Here is a 17584-nt window from a genome sequence, read left to right on the forward strand (position 1 = left end):
TTTCTGATACAGTAATAAATGCTTTCTTTTATCTCTTGAAATTTGATTCCTACATCCTTCAAGTACAATGTGCATTGTCTGTTACACTGGTAACAGCAAACCGTTATGACCCAAGCAATAGCTCTCTTCAGAACTTGTGTATTGTGGTGTTCTGCTCTTTTAGTGATGGATAGTTCTTTAACAGTACGCTTGGGAGTTCTTTCTGTGCATCTCTTTCAGTGTTACAGGAATAAAATGGGATTACTGTTCCTGTTGTCTTTTCACTCGTTCTTTGTAGTACCTTGATGAGAGATTTTAAGATGTTGTAGGTCCCTGTTCTGTGGGTCTTGTCGCTCTGCTAAATGCTAAAACCTTGCTTCCAGTGAGGTGCACGGTGACAGCAAACATGGGCAATAAGACATACTGGCTGTTTAATCCAAGAGCTTTTGTGCATTTGCCGCAGTAAGCTGATGAGTGACTTTCTTACAAAGCAATTTTAAAATGTAAGCTAGGATCACAAAGGTTTAAAGAGGCCTTCAAAATCACCTACGTCAACTGTCCATTTACCTCCAATATTTCCCTGCTAAACTGTGTCCCTTAGTACAACATCTAAATGTTTATTTAATGCTTCTAGAGATGGTGACTCAACTGCCTCCCTGGCAGCCCATTCCAGCTGCCAGCTTCCCCAGGAGAATGCACTGTGGGAGACAGTGCCAAAGGCTTTGCTGATGTTTAGGTAGACTGTGTCAACAGCCCTTCCTTCACCCACCAGGCAGGTCACTCAATCATAAAAGGAAATCAGGTAGATCACGCAGGACCTGCCTTTCATGAACCTATGCTGCCTGGGTCTGATCCCCTGGTTCTCCCACACATGCTGTGTGATCTCGCTCAAGATGATTTTAATGAAGTACAGAGTCTTACTATTTTTCTTGATACAGCTGTTTATGGAGCATAGAATCTGGTTCATGCTCCTTAATTTTTATACGCGTATATGTATGCTTAAACTCTTATATGTCTGCATTATTTCAGTATGGCCTAACACAAAACTTATTAGTCAACCTGACTACTGAGTGAACTTTGTTAGAGAATGAGTATCAGGATGGGAGTAGAGACTGGGTATTTATCCTACCTTTGCCATCTGAGAAAGTGGATCTTTGAATGATATTTTTATTTTAGAAGGTTTGAACAGCCTGCAAACTAGAGAAGTCCAGAGAAGCTCTACCGAAGTAGAGGGAAGGTTACTTCATGTAAGCTACAGTTTACTGCTGTTTACTTTGATCCCAAAGTAGAAGATGATTTTAAACAATTTGTTGCCATGCTTCTTTAAAAGACTTGCAAGGTCATCTTAAACAGTGAGCCTAGCTGTTTAGTGTGACAATCTACTTCTGCTTTAGTATATTTGAATGAGTAATCAGATTTTGTTTATGGTTCTGCAGACTAATATAAATCGTTTATTTGTCCTAGCATTAAGAATAGAATCCAGAAAAGCTGGAGAGATGAATGTTACTGCTGACTAGGAAACAGCATTTTATTTCATTTTGCCTGGGCTTTTCTTTCATTGACTTTCATAAATTGCATAATTTGTCTAATATAGGAACACAATCTGATTATGAAATACTTAAACAATAGATGAGCCCTGCAAATTCACACAAGTGTGGTGCCTGCCTCCCACCCTGCTGCTTGTTTTCATCAGTTCTCCTTGGCTCCCAGCCCAGCTCTTACGCACTTGTATCTCTATGTTGTTCTGTGATTATCTTTTAAGTGAGCCTTGAACTGACAGGGAAGAGGAAGAAAAGGTGGAGGTGGGTGTTTTTTTGGCGTGTCCAGTATGCTTCTTTCCTTCTCCTGGATGTGTTAGTCAGTGAGGAAGCAAAGTGACAGAACAGGCGTCTGTGGGCACAAACCAGAACATAGGAAGTTCCATCTGAACATGAGGAAAAACCCCTTTGCTGCAGGGGTGATGAGGCATTGGAACAGCCTGCCTAGAAAGGTTGTGGAGTCTTCTTCTCTGGAGATATTCAAGACTTGCCTGGACACACCTTCCTTCTGCAACGTATTGTAGGGAGACTGTTTAAGCAGGGGATTGGACTTGATGATCTCTAGAGGTCCCCTTACAACCCCTGTGGTTCTGTGGTGTGTGTGTACTGTCATTTCTATGAACAAGTCAAACAGGTGCAAGAGCAGGCTCACCAGGCTTTGGGGTTGCTTTCCTTAATCATAGAATGACAGAATGGCCTGAGTTGAAAAGGACCACAATGATCATGTAGTTTCAATCCCCCTGCTATGTGCAGGGTCACCAACCACCAGACCAGGCTGCCCAGAGCCACATCCAGCCTGGCCTTGAATGCCTCCAGGGATGGGGCATCCACAACCTCCCTGGGCAACCTGTTCCAATGTGTCACCACCCTCTGAGTGAAAAACTGCCTCCTAACATCTAACCTAAGTCCAGTAATTTTGCTGAAGTGGTACCAAAAACCTCAAGGGTGATGTTCCCAGATCTTTGTCTTACATGGTGCTTGTGATAAAAGCTAGAAGTTGCATAAAAATTGTACACTTTGAGAAAAAATGTTCAAAACCATATGCTGTTTTTCTTAGATTAATTTCATCATAAGATTTTCAGGTTTGTCTCACAGTGCAATGTCTGTGTTAATGTATTCTGCCTGTTGAAATCAGGAGCATATATGTCAAGTTCAGTTCTTGATTACACGATGCTCAGGCTTCCTGTATCAAAGCGCAATTAGTTGAGACAAAACTGCTGTAATGATGAATTTGGTTTTGAGAGGCCCTTGTTGTGAAAACAAAGTTACCCACTGGCCAGTAGGGCTTTCAAATATGCAGGCTCAAAATAAGCATGTATGAAAAGTAAATTATGGGTTTTTTTTTCAGTCAAGAAAACTGAAAAGCAGTGCAGAATAAAGCTACAGCACTACATTTTATTGGCTAGTTACATTTTAAACAGAATAATGCATTTCAGCAGAAATCAAATAGACTCAGGATTGTAAGTTTTTCTAATTTCTGACTTTAAAATATTTCAATTTTCTGTACAGGGAATATGTGAAATGCTGATTTTTGTATCCATGCTCAGAACTAAATAAGTGGAATAATTTACTCAGCTCTTTGAAGTTGGATTACCGGTACACAGTTGCTTGTTTTCGTGCTTAGACACAATATAGGCTTGAGAATTCAGAGCCTGACATCCTTTTAAACAGCATGATGTGTGGTTTTGGGGGTGGTAGTACTGATTTTGTTTTGTTCAGCTGTGGGATGCAGCCCAATATCCACTAGGGCTAATCCTAAACTAAGTTCTTAAGCTTTTTTCCTCGAGAAAAATCTCTGAATGCTGCATGAATGGTAGACCCTAATTGTCAAAGTGAGGCACTATATCAGGTTAGGGAAGTAAAGAGCTTATGAAGGCGATCATGCTAAGCTTGTTCCTTTTCTTAACTTTACTTTCATGTGTACTTTAGGTGAAACCAAAAAGCAGTAACTCTAGTTGAGAGTAAGCAATGCAATTTGAATAAATCAAGGTGGGGGGGAAGAAAAGCCATGAGAAGAATTTTGAGGAAAAATACAGTTAAAATCAATCTGACAATTTAAGGAGTAAGGTAATGTGGATGAGTTCTGAGTGCCTTTCATTTTATTGTTTTAATATTTAAACTTGAAACATTCTAATAATTCAGAAGTTTGAATGTTTGTGTTTGCTGCTTCATTATACTGTAATACAAGGAGAAAAGGATTTAGAAAAAAACATCTAACAGTGCATTTGTAGAAATAATTTATTTTCAGATTAATGATTACTTGACTTTTTCATGAATTATTTTTCTAATTTAACTGCTGCCACTCATTTAAAGGTGCACTATTTGACTTGTTAAAGTTCTGTTCTGATGTACGCAGAGAAAAAGAACGGTAAATAAATTAGATCACCAAATGAAGCAGATATTTTACTTTTTGTACCTAGTGGGAGTATCTTCAGACAAATGTACTGAATATGACTATTGTAATATGCTGCTGACTTTGCACAGCTGTGAGCTGTATCTTTTCTGTGTATCAGTTTTTTAAAATCTGGCCTGATGCAGGGGATGAGCAACAAGCGTGGAATGAGGCTATAACTTCTGTAAGTGCCAGACAGACAGCCCAATTTATATCAAGCTTAATAAGCAGGAGTATCCTTTATCCTTTTTTTTTTTTTTTTTTTTTTTAAGTTAAGGGTAGTTTAGGGAAATGTAATCCTGAAGAAAGCCCTTAAGGCAGACGTGCTGTTTTACTCACAGAAGCAATTACCTTTTAGCCAGCCCAAAGAATGGAAGGTTGTAACTTCTGAAAGTATCATACAGTTGTAATAATCTGTAACTGCTTACATACAATTGTAGGTTTCTGGTATTATGGCTATGATTTTGCAGGCAGCTATCTGGTATTTATTATGTTTAGGAAAATGTATAGTTATTATCAAAGTACATTCCACTTAAACAGTATAGCCTGTGACGGTTAGAAGTAGTATTTGTCAGGCCAGTGCCTATCATAATTCTCTTACAACATCAGTGAGAGTCACACTGGTACAAAAGAATGTAGTTTGCAGTCATACTGTGGTGAGACTGCGACTTGTCAAAACTTCTACCAACCATCTGCTTAAGCCAAATCTCTCAGTCTCTCTCAGTCCAGCTACCTTCCTGTTTTGCTTTGATATGGTGTAATTTTGAAACATGCGGGACGTGGTGTTCAATAGGCTTTTTATGGCTGCTTGAATTCAAAAGAATTGAGGAATACTACAAGTAAAAATGTGAAGCTGTCTGTGTTACTTGGGGGTATATGTCATCTCTGTGCTGTGAAAACCACATCTGATTTATTATTGCTCATAGGGAGCATTTTTTCTTATTGAATAATCACCTTGAGAGCAGCAAGTCAACTGATTTGAAATACTCCCAGAATACTATTGTCCTCCTAAAATTTATTTTCTGCCAAGCCCTCTTATTTATTTTTAGCAATATGTAAGCTCTGAAAAAATGTAACATACAGCATAGAATCTGTTAAAACAAAATTCACAAAATGAAAGAATTAAGGATCTTTATGATCTAAGGTACAGTGGCATTACTGTGCAGTATGCTGTGGTGGTTGACTTGCAGCTTAGTGCTTCTGTCATTTCTGTAATCAACTACAGATGCCACGTATCAGAGATATCAGGTAATTCTGTATGTTAAAACTTTACATGGGTGCTAGTATGAAGCTGTTCAATAATATCATTCCACTTCAGGCTTACTCCTGAGTTTCACTTTTAAGCATAGGCAGATCTTGTATTTATGTGCTGCTTTTGTATGCAACATGCAAGAACTGAGTGCTAAAGCATGCAGAGCAGTTTTTCCTCTTACAATCTGTGTTGTAAAAACTCTTGCTTAGTAAATCTGTTGTTCACTTTGGGTTCCATTGAGCTTCTTGTTCCTTGTTTTCTCCCGGAGGGCTTTTCAAGCAGCACAGCCTGCAGCTTCCCAGATGTCTTTCCCCAAGAATCTGAACCTAGATGCTTAAATAAATAACCTGAAGGACTTAACAGAAGTGTTGTAGTAAATATAAGCAGAGCAAATGAAAGTTTAATCAGAAACACAAGGCATATTCTGAGATAACAAGATATAAAATTACCATTATTTTTAGGAGAGTGAGAAGGCTTGCATAGTTCAAAAGCTGGGTATAGAGAGGGGACTCCCAAGTGGAAAAATACTGTATGGGTGAGGCAGGCAGCTGCTTCAACACCCTCAGACTTCAGGGTTTTTTCTATTCAGGCTTTTCGTCCTCTATTCCTCTCACCAGACCTTAGCACAATTGCAACAATTCTTTTGTTTCTTCATTTTTTTTGCTGTTTTTGTCTGGGATATATTGGTATGTTTCTGGATAACTTACTCTCTTACTTTGCCATACTGCTTTCAAGAAAGCCATAGATAGGTGCAGTGATGCAGAGCCAGAAGCAAGTTGAGAATTCCAGCTGAAGACTGCAGCTATCACAGCCTGCATGATTGTTGTGCAAAGGGATTTTTTTAAATTATTTTTTAACTTTATTTCTTCTAATGATATTTTCATTGTTGAAGCTATGGCAGATCAAGCTATTCTCGACTTTTAGATCAGGTTCTCTTCCCCTTTTTTGTTAGCTGTATTGCGGAAGCCATATTTACCATAGACTTTCTACCACTAGCAGCTGATGCAAGAGATTTTAATGACTTGAAAATGGAATGTATGCAGTTCATTAATTGAACTAGTGTTGAAAAATATCCAAATTTATTTAAAGCTAGTGGTCTTTTTAGTTGAACTGTCGCCACTTTTGATTCTTTCAGAACATTTGTATGATACCGAAAAGAGGTGATGTACAACTTAGTTTGAAAACAGGAGGAGTATGTTTTTCTATAATCTATTTAGAATATTAGAAGTGCTGGAGGGCTGACTTTATACCCAGAGAAAGAGAACATACTTAAAGCGTTAACTTATTTTTGTGACTATTGAGACAAAGCATTTATTTGGCAAGTGCACATTTTTGCCTTATTTCTTTCCTTTGATTCTCTAACCAATCTGAAGACTAAGTACTTGAATCCAGAACTGAAAATTAGGAAATTGCTTTCGGAGATCGCTTTCTATTTGAAAGAAGTTTGAAAATTAATATTAATAACTGTAATTGTTAAACTTGAAAAGTTAGACTGCATTGCTTCTTCTCGGTATTTGTATCCTAAGAAACAAATGAGCACAATCTGCTTAACTTATGTGAAAGCAGTGTCTGGTTGTGTAGGAATATGAATATCATCTTTCTCGAGAGAACAATTTTGCTGATACTAAAGCTGCTTCTCTTCTTAACATTTCTGTCTAATTTCTGTCTAGCCTTTAATGTGTTTGTCACCAGTATCTGGAATGACGTCTGAGGTAGCAACAGGGGGTGGAATGTGCTTCTTGTCGAGGGTAGGCATTATGGAAGCTCTTGGCTTAGTAAATGTCTGAACACAGCTGATTGTCGGACAAGGGTAGCTGGAACAAGGGTAGCTTACCTGATTTTTTTATTTTATTTTATTTTTTTTATTATTATTTTTTTTCAAAAATAAAACAATTCAGTGCTGTGACTATACATAGAAAGTTGAAGTGCTCAAGGGGTGACTTGGTTCAACTCTTTGTTCGCTCAGGAAAGGCAGCAAACGGTGTATGCATCTGTATCTGTACCTGCATCTGTAAAATGTTGTTTAAAGCTTTTTCTGAAGGAAGTATTCATTTTGACTGATTATCTCTGTATTGAGTTCCAAATAACTGTAATCGAATGTATATAACTGATAAGGTAGAGAGCAAGTTGTTAATAAGGCCGTGTCTTTAGACCTGCAGTGGCCGAGAGAAATTACTTAAGTTTTGCAGGGTTTTAGGAAGTCAAGTTTGAAGCCATCATGTTATCTAACAAAAAATAAAATAAAGTAGTGCCCTCACTTTGATATTAAAAAAAAAAAAAAAGCAACAATGACTGTTATGTCATACATGTAGTACGGAAAAGAAGCAGTGAAGTAGCTGCTGGTTGTATCTAAAGATAAACGATGTAAGTATTCTCACAAGCAAGCTCCGCAGTTTTTAATTTAAAAAAAGTATAAAAGAAGAAAACACAGCTTCCCAGAATGCATATAGAAACTGCAGTGGATAGTGAATCATCTCAAGCTCGTTCTAGTACTTTCAGCCTCAGAAATAATGATATGGCACCAACTATTTCACTACATGTAGAGTGAATATATTATCATGTACTGATGGTATTCAGAGAATAATAAACAAAATTTCTATATTTAAGAAAAAGTGTGAATTATGTATGCAGGAGAAGTTCTGTGAAACTCTTAAGTTCATGGAAAGAAAAGAATAATGGATCTACATTTTCCATGCTTTAAAACACTGTGTATAATTTAAGAGGGTTGAAATTAGACAGGCAACTGGATAAAATGTGATGTGAATTTAAAGATTGTGATGACACATTTTCCAGAAAGTTGTCTTAAAGGAGATTAGTGCAGCAAATGCGTTGTGTAAAATGTGCCATGTGGGCAATTAAAATGTAAAAATTTGGGTACGATAGGATTGGTGAAAAGTAGCTGTACAGTAGCTAGCATTGAGAAACATTCAGTTATTGGCGTGGGGAGATGTTACTGGTGGCTTAAAAAACAAAGCAAACCCCTCTCTTAATATTACAAGAACAGTAGTATTTTTTCTAAGTGGTCTATGGAAAAATTTTTGAATCAAGTAGTAAGTATATTTGAAATACACTAATAAAGATAGGTATTAAAAGGAAGTGTGATAATACCATACAAGAACTATGATTTCAGGGCAAGGATAGTGAAAGTGGGATAAAACTGTTTGTATGCTGGTGGAATGATTTAAATTAAGAATCACACAATAGCTTGGAGGAGCCCCTAGAGATATCCAACCTTCTCAAGGCAGGTCAGCTAGAACAGTCTACTTAGAGCTGTGTTCACTTGGGTTTTGAGAATCTCCAGGGATGAAGACTCCACAGCCTCTCACGGCAACTTGTTCCAATACTCAACAACCCTTACATTTAAAAAGTTTGTTTCAGTGGAATTTCCTCTGATTCAATTTGATCAGTGTCTCTTGGTCCTTTTACTAAATATCTGAATACCATAGGCAGCATTTTGCTTCAGTCTCCCTAGTTCCCTGCTACCAGGTATTTATACACATTGAGATTTTTTTTCACCCTATTTCTTTCCTTCTCCTGCATTAGCTTTCTCTCCTCTGCACTAAACAGTTCTCAACTCACTAAGCCTCTCCATGTCTGAAAGATGCTTCAATCCCTTAATCATTTTAGAATTCTTTTGTTGGACTTGCTCCTGCTGGCCTATGTCTGTCTCGTGCTAGGGAGCCCAGAACTGGACATGTTGCTGACACACATCCAGCTTGTCTTCCAGGACCTCTGGGTTCTCTACTGCAGAGCTTCTTTCCAGTCAGTTCACCCCCCTGGACTGATGGATGAAGTTTTTCTTCCCCAGATGCAGGACTTGGTGCTCCCCTTTGAATTCCGTGTGGTTCCTGTTGGGCTGTCCTGCAATGTTGCTTTGAATGGCAACATGCCTACATACAACATCTACTCCTCCTCCTGATTTTTGTATCATCTTCGGACTTGATGTGTTGAACTGTCCCACTGTGTCATCAGTGAAGCAATTAAGCAGGCTTGACCCCGAATCAACACCTGAGTATACCACTACTGACTTGCCTTGAACTTAGACTTTGCCCAGTAGTGGTTAAGTGAGTTATTTGATGTAAGAAGCAGGGTCTTATTTTCCTCACTTCTATGAGGAATCAGTTATTTTCCATGAGGAGTAAACATGGGTGGACTGACCTAACTACAAGTTACTATACAATAGTGTAGACAAAAATTCTGCTAAAGCTGGAATCCATAGTGATGATTGCCAGTTCAGTGTCAATCATGAAAATGTACGTTATCTTGGTATGAGTGGAGCAGATGTTGCCACTTTAGAGAAGAAAGGTGTTCTGAGATGTTGAGAAGCTCTATTAAAGACAGTTTTCCCTGGAAGAAATGCAGATTGAAAACAACTCAGGTTGGACAGGGGAAGTGGAGAGCACTTGAGTAAGAGATTAAAAGCATCTGTTTATCCAGTGTCAGTTTTTAAGCTAATGTGATTCTCTCTAGCATCCCAAGACGTGGATGTCTAGAGGAGAAGCTAAGTAACCCCCCAAAGAGTAAGCAACAGTACGTATGGATACTCTTAGAGTTGGAAAATAAATATAGCGTCAAAATCAAATGCTGTTGAAAAAAATCTCCCAGAATATTCATTGCATGTCTACTCAATGAAAATTTTATGAATGTCTATACTTCTGCACATATACAGAACTATAGCTAGGTTTTGCACAAACTTCATTGTAGTCCTGAAATGAGATATGAACACTCGAAAAAGAACAGAGGAGGGGTGAGCACATTCAAATATGGGTCCCTCCATCTTTTTTCTGTATTGTTTGCCCAGCAATCTGAGCACTGAATATCACTAACTAACCAGTTAGGCTAATGAACTTCTGGGGATATTCAGACATAAGTACTGGTAATAGTGCATCAGCATTTGTATGCTGCTTTCAGTATTTCAAGAGTAGACCTTTAAAAGTGGTAAGCTATTGGTTGTGTGTATGTGCATTTGTTACAAGTCTGCAATTGATACTGCTTTAAAATAAAATACTAGTTTAATTTTGTAGGCGTGTATTGCAGATGTGCTGTTATAAAGACAATGAAAAGCATATCTAGTAGCTGAACTTAAAACCTGTCAAATGAGTATGGAGTAGACCTCTTGATTTAGATTATTTCGCTGTATATTGTGTGCATTTAAATTGGCCACTCGAGGGCACCTTTGTATTTGGTTCTGCTCTTCCTGAGTATATTGACCTGGTTTCATAATGCACTCATTTTTAATCTCTCAAATCTTGTGAATGATAGCACTGTAAATTTCATATTTAATGGAAGCTTTATGTAGGTTTCTAAAGCTTCAGCTTGATCTCTTTAATAAAAGGCTAGGTAGCAAATTGCATTATACCAAGAGCGAGGTTTTAGAAAAGCTAAAAATAACAATTCATGAAAATTTCTAGTATATTGACCTTAACACTCACTTGTGTTTGCATGATTGACCTGAAAGGATGTTGTGGTGAGGTGGGAGTCTGCTTCTACTTCTAGGTAACTAGCAGTGGGACAAGAGGGAATGGCTTCAAGTTGTGTCAGGGAGGTTCAGGTTGGATATTAGGAAAATCTTGTTTTCCAAGAGTGTTTGGGCAGTCTAACAGTCTGCCTAGAGAAGTGGTGAAATATTTTTTCATGGAGGTGTTCAGGAAGTGTGTGGTCTTGCTATTTAGGGAAATGATTTAGTGTGCCCTGTTAGTGATAGGTAGGGGGTTGGACTAGATGATCTTACAGGACTTTTCCAACCTTGGTGATTCTATGATTGTTGTCTACTATCAAATATGTTATTAAAAAGTTCACTACAGTGAAATCGTTTATTGGTTTTTTGTGTATGTTCTCTGATAGCTTCATTTGGTGGTAATTTTAACCTTACTTTTCACAGAAATAGTATCTGGTGAATAGACTGCATCAAAGCCATTGGGCTAAAGAACGTTTGTATTGGTGCTTCTACATTAACAAGTAAAATAGTGTGTATCTGGATAGCATCCTTGCAAAGAGCTAACATGGTTTAGTGGGGAAATATTGGTGGTGGATTGATGGTTGGATTAGATGATCTTGGAGATCTTTTCCAACCTTGGTCATTCTGTGATTCTATGATCTCCCAGTACGGAGGCCAGAGAATTGGAAAAATGTTATAAGCTTGCAGATCCATTCTTTTTTACTTTAAGAACCAGAGTCTCTTATAGATCATAAGTGAAAATGAAGTCTTACATAACATGTATATGTATATGTATAACATGTATTCTCTTGTTCTGCACTAAATATCAATGCTTTTAAAGCCTGCATTGAGTTTCATTGTACGAAATAGTCATTTTTTGATGTATCAGCTTTCCTAAAACAAATAATGCAAAGAGATTTAAAAATTGCTAAAATTAGATGACTACAAGTTTTTTGGTCTCAAACTTGATTGAAAATTTATGATCTTATGAGTATAAATACAGAGACTTCAAGAGCTCTGCGCTTCATTTCCTCTCAGCCAACTCTGAATTCACTTCTTAATTAAAAGTCCCAACTATTCTTCAATTAAAAACTAAACGAAATATTCAGATGTATTGTCTGTTCACAATACATTTTTAATGCACGCAAACACATCAGCTTTATTCCTAGCAGCATGTATGGATGGTTGTAGGGATTGCCATTGGTTTTGTCGTTTGTTTTGAAGTGCCAGTAATCAGCTTTTGTTCACAGCATCCCAGAGCACTGTTGGAGTGCATTATTTTGTGCTTCTTGATTTGAATTCTGGAAAATGGCTAGATACCACTTCTTGCTTTTTTTGGTATAGAAATCTAGATTGATTTGTTGTTTTATACATGTGGTCACAAGGGGGAGAGTTTTGGGTTCTTTGTCTTTAATAGCCTTGGTGACAGATCTCACCCTTGTCATCTACTTGTCCAAATGTCTTTTTCTATTAGATCTAAATTAAATGAATACAAAGATATTTTCTACCTCTCCTGCTGTCTGCTCTTCAGACTTCATTGCTGGTGTCAGTATTAGCCTGTATTTTTGGAGTTTAAGAACTGGAATATCAGAAAAGTAGTAACAGAAGTATTGCTTATGGAATAATAGTTGTGCAAAGCAGGTTGTTTTTGCTGCTCAAAAGAGAGGATGTCTGCTTGCGATCAGCAGCTTTTTCAGGTCCTTAAACTCGCTCTCAGGACTGGAGTTGATCTTCCTTTCTGATGCTTCTGATCAGTCTTACAGGAGTAAATCAGTGTCAAGAAAGGCTGATAAATACTGAATGGAAAACACATGTATTACTTTGAGAGGGGATTACGTAGTGTTCTTTTCCAATGACCTCAGTCTACTAAAAAGGTTTTCAATTCATTATTAAAAACCTTGGTTGGCAATCCTGAGTGGTGATCAGCTATAAACACTTAGGGTGCATGTGTGGCTTTCAATTCATGAAAGGCAGGCTCACCAGCGTGGAATGCAGCATGTTTTGGTACTGGGTGTGTGTACCTGTCCCAAGTGGCTGGGTCTGGGAGTTAGCTTCAACCTTGGTGCTCCCACTGCTGACTGCCCAACAGTATTGTTACAGACATAGAAGTAGGTCACTGAGCATATGCTTTCTCAGTTGCCATTTGTTAGTCAAATGAGATTCATTAGCTTGCCAGCAAACTGGGACATTCTATGAGCTACCTTATCATGGTAATAATTTTAAAAACGAAGATTAAGCAAAACCATAAGAGCAACGCACAGCTTGTCAGCAATTGCTCCTTATCAGTATTTTATTTCTTCTGTCTGGTGTGACCTATAGTGGCGCAGGCTGTTTCAACAGTGGAGATGGCATGGTGAAGCTATTAATGCTGAGTTTGAATGATCAGTGTCTTTTTGCAGCTAAGTCATCAGGATAGTGTCGGTGCTGCTTAAGGATGATTTATGCTATTAAAGATTATTAGTGTGGTTTTTGCTATACATCGTATCTGTAAAGTGTGCTCCACTTTGGAAAGAAAAAGACTTGCCACAACCTTTCAAAGTAATAGTTGGGGGACAGCTGGATGGAAAATAAAAGCTGTGATGTTTATTAAATTCTGGCATGTAGACCTGACACAATTAAACATCTGAGTATGGACAAGGACCATAAGAGCTGGAACTACTGGGACTTAATGCTAGCTGGTTTGCTCTATGTAAGGTGTCTCTGCATCCGCGGCTGATTGGACAGCTTTGAGTTCAGGAGCTAGCTTGCTCAGTGCCAGCTGGGAGCAGGCTGCTGGGCAGCTGTCCCTGATACACATTCCCACTGGCAAGTAATTCTCCAGGCTTCTCTGGTAGCCTGATCAACTCCACAATGGACTGTATCAGTCTGTCTTTTAATCCTGTTTCATGCTTAACTTTATCCAGCCACTCAATTTAACTTGATTGGATTTTTTTTTTCATTCAGATGTCCTTATCTGGTGCAGCAAAGAAGATAACAAATTTAACATGATGCAGTGAATGATAAAACTGTTCAGCAGCCCAAACTCCTGTCATTACTTTCATTATATAAATGTAATCAGTTCTTTATACATTGTAATGTGTTTTCTCTTAGAAATTATATTCAGTCATACACCTTTTGTACTCCTGCTTAGGTGAATACTTGCATATGTCACATGTGCATTAAAGCATAAAGCTGGAGTTTAGCCTGAAGTGAATGCATTTCTGCTTTGTGTCTTCAAACCATTTGTATTTTTTCTCACCTTGTACATCCTGTTCCATAGCACAGGCAGACTTGCAACTGCTTTTCCCTGCCTGTCTGCTTACAGCTTGCATACTTCTTCTCTTTGATTTGCAAAGCTATGATGATTTCAGGCCTTCATAAGGTTGCCTTATCCTGGATTAGATACTCCCTTAATTTATGAAGATGATATGCAGATTGAGGACTGTTATAGTGTATACCGTATATATATATATATATATGAGTAATTACTGAGTTTATGGGGAAAAAAGCTGATCGTATACACTTTATGAATATCCACTTGCAGGATTGGAAATATGGGGCATGAGGTAGGGTTTTTTTCTCTAGCTATTTTTCCTTTAACTTCAGCAAAAACATGTCATCTGAATTGGCTATTTTGATCCAATGTAATGACCTGCTTTGCAGTAGCTCCCCTTACTTATAAGTTTTCATCATAGATAGTAGAGATGATACAAGACAGTATAGAAGTGTCAACTTTATAGCTCTGAGGATCTACTTCATGTTTGATGAAAGTAATTCAGTTGTATTTTTGTAGTAAGGATAACAAAAAGATAATGCTTCCATCAAAGTGATCAACTATGCATAAAGAAACAGGATAGACAGATGTATGGAAATAAAGTCAGCAAAATCCCATTTTTTTTGAGCAAACTGGATCAGTTACGCATTTTAGATAATTCTGGAAGTGATAGCAGCAATCTTATGTACTGGTTTGTAGAAGAGAAGATTCACCTGACTAGAGAAGAACTGGAGCTCTACTTCTAGAATGCTGCTTTACGTACATGCTTCATAAACCCTAAGCTCCTCGTTCCTTTGGAATGATCTTAGAGGAACAGTTAATTAGAACTTCAATTAATGTATAACTCGGAGTTATTTTGCATTGTTTTTACTAAAAATACTGTTGCGGTGAACAAGAGCAAAGGCACTCTTCTCTCAACCTCCTATGGGGACTTTGTGCTTTGGGACATTAATATTTCAGTGGTCACATTGGGAAAATGAAAAACAAATGAAACAGATCTGTCTTTCTTAGGCCTGTGATATGATTTTATGCAGGTTCATTTGCTTGTATGCTGTTCCAGAGAATTCTGTTGTAGGTCTCTCATTCTTGCTTGACAGATTTCCGTTAGAATTCATGCAGATAAAACTTAAGAAATTAAATGCAAATACTTTGTCTACTCCTTTTGCTTTTTCTGTGTTGTGTGTTTTATTTCCACACTTTAACAATTACTGAAAAAGAATAAAAATCACATCTTGGCTATCTCTGCCTCTCTCCACCCCTTTTCCAATTTTTTCTTGCTTATTTTCCTTCTCATTTCTTTCCTGTTTTGCACAGATATCCTCTTCTGATACTGCTCAACCTTTGGCATCCTCTCCTTCTCTCCAGGCTGCTGCTGAGAAGAGCAAAGCAGAGGTATAGCTTTCTGGTCTAACTTTTTTCAAATTATCTGATCTGCTGCTTTGCACGGGTGTTTGCATTGCTGTAGGGTAATTCACCAAGTTAACTGGAGAATTTGAATTGTTAATAGTCATTCAGGTGTTCTCCTCCTTGCTTCCATCACTGGGCGCAAAGGAACTGATACAGTTGGTGTCTCAGAGCTGTGTGAAAACAACTCATTCCAAATTAATGGGCATGAGTGACTTTGGCCTTTCTCTTCAGGAATAATTTTTGACATCTTTTCCATATTACTTGCTTCAGAATCATCAGTATTATTCCAGTCACTTACTTCAGTCTCCTTGGAGATAAGTGTCGCTAAATTTATTCTGTTTTTCTTTTAACTCATACTGTTACAGTATCCCTTCTAGTTGAGACATGTGTACATGTACTGAATTTACATTTAATGTTTAGAAAGGCCTTCAAAAATATTCACAAATAAGAAGAAGAGGATGAGGCATCATTTATATGAACTTTCAGTAAATGTTACAATGTGTAATAAAAATGGAACGCTTTAAAATGCAAATGTTCAATATTAGGTTCTTCTGTATGAACACTTCACTTTGAGACTGCATACAGCCTATGAAAAGTTTATTATCTAAACATAAATAATCTTTTTTTTCTTCTAGATATAGAGAATATGTCCAGACAGTATAAATTATTTTAGTTTAGCTATATTTAGCATGAATTAAAATCTGAGTTAGTGTCATAGACTAGACCACAAGCCTTTGTGAATTTGATGTGCCTTTGAAGATGTAGCAGGAATCTCAACAGCTGCTCTATAATTAAATTCACCATTTATTTCTCAACCTTCTCATTTTGCATTCAAATTTTTCAATTCTGCTATATAACTAGTATGCCATACTGTTGGAAACAATTTTGGGGAAAAATGAAAGATTGTTGTTAGCAGTGTAATTTCATTTAATGGTCTTGATAGTGGTTTTTGACTAATTTTGCAAGAAATGAAACACTTGAGTTGAAGTTCTGGCATGAATACACCTTCTGAGAAGTGCTTTTATTTAGTCTGTATTCATTTTTATCTAAGGGAGCTGAAGCAGAAAGCTTGTATATTGAACTTGTGAAGTGTAAAGATGAAGGAGTTACAGGTTTTTAAGTCTGCATCAGAAAAGGAGTGAGTGAAAATAAAGTCTCTGGGAATTGGAAAAGATCCTTTTTCAAAAGATCCTTAGGATTTGTCTTTGCATCTCCACTCCAGTGTGGGGTTTGTTGAGAGGTGTTTCTTGTTTGTATTTTGTCACTTCCGTGGTGCTTTTGCTGTATGAAACTTACTGTATGCCCTCTTGAAGTCGAAAGAATTTAAATTTCCTGATTTTTTTTTCCTCTAGAAGTGAGGTTTCTCCAGTAAAATATATTTAACAATTATGTATGTCAAAGTCAAACTGGAGATCGAGAAATCTTGAAGATAATATGCAAAAGCCTCTAATTCTGTGTTCATTTGAACTTAGTGACCTATCATTGTATCTGAGAAGCAAGTGTACTGTTTTAACACTTGGAACAACCTTTCCCAGTGGGAGAGAAGACAAATAATTGTGTAAGTCCTAGAAGAGAATCTACAGGAGAAGAGATCAAGTGTACTTAATTTATTCACCTTGAGAAAAGGAGGGAGGGAGGAAAGGGATAAACAACTTATGGAAAAAGTATTCTCCAGCAGTGTATGTGTGCACAGTACATGATTACAGTCACAACGTTTGGGGAGCGTTTAGAATTCAAATTGATATTAGAATTGGCCATACGATAATGAAAGAAGGGCTAAGCTTCATTTGAAAAGCATGGCTGTGTGTTTGCAATCTTAGTTCAGTAAGCCTGCAAGGCTTCCTTCCATGCAGGAGAGTATCATCAATGGCTGCAATTCGATGCTGTTTGTCTTGGTGCTGCAGTTGCTGTGAGGCCTCAGTTGATTTCATCTTGTGGGAGAGCTTGCACAGATTCACTTCTTCCCTCTTTTCACATCCCTCACCTGTGTTGTAACTGTTTGCTAGAGGAAGCTGAGTGGCACAGTGGCTCCTGATGCCTCAAGAGACCCCATCTTCTGTATGTTATGAGCAGGAGCTTGGAGGAGTGTTCTTCGGTCTTGTTAGACCTGTGCACTTTTGAATTAATAAATGGGACACAACTTCTGTAGCACTGCTATGATTCTTTCAGAGGAAACGGCTCTCTTGTTTCCTTTCTGGGTCAACCTCTTGTCGTATGACTCACTAAGTCTTTCATATGACCAAAGTCAACATTCTGCATGCAGGAGTATCATGTTAATACTACTCAATCGGCCTTTAAAAACTGGTAACTCTGCAGAAGGTTAAGG

At 37.7% G+C, this 17584-nt stretch overlaps 1 protein-coding gene across 2 annotated transcripts in view; it reads left to right on the forward strand.

The window, feature by feature from the left end:
• The window catches only part of SMAP1 (small ArfGAP 1), a 94578-nt gene that overhangs the window by 28910 nt on the left and 48084 nt on the right, over window positions 1-17584 (forward strand). The window contains exon 5 of one of the 2 annotated variants that reach the window (XM_042810710.1): window positions 15166-15243. The exons of the other annotated variant lie outside the window; for it this stretch is intronic. Within the exon in view, the coding sequence (XP_042666644.1) occupies window positions 15166-15243 (78 nt within the window). The remainder of the gene's footprint in view (window positions 1-15165; window positions 15244-17584) is intronic. 2 annotated transcript variants of the gene reach the window in all.

The sequence above is a fragment of the Centrocercus urophasianus genome, unplaced genomic scaffold, assembly GCF_019232065.1.
Source record: "Centrocercus urophasianus isolate 14NV4802_14NV808 unplaced genomic scaffold, USGS_Curo_1.0 seq_10, whole genome shotgun sequence".
NCBI lineage: Eukaryota > Metazoa > Chordata > Aves > Galliformes > Phasianidae > Centrocercus > Centrocercus urophasianus.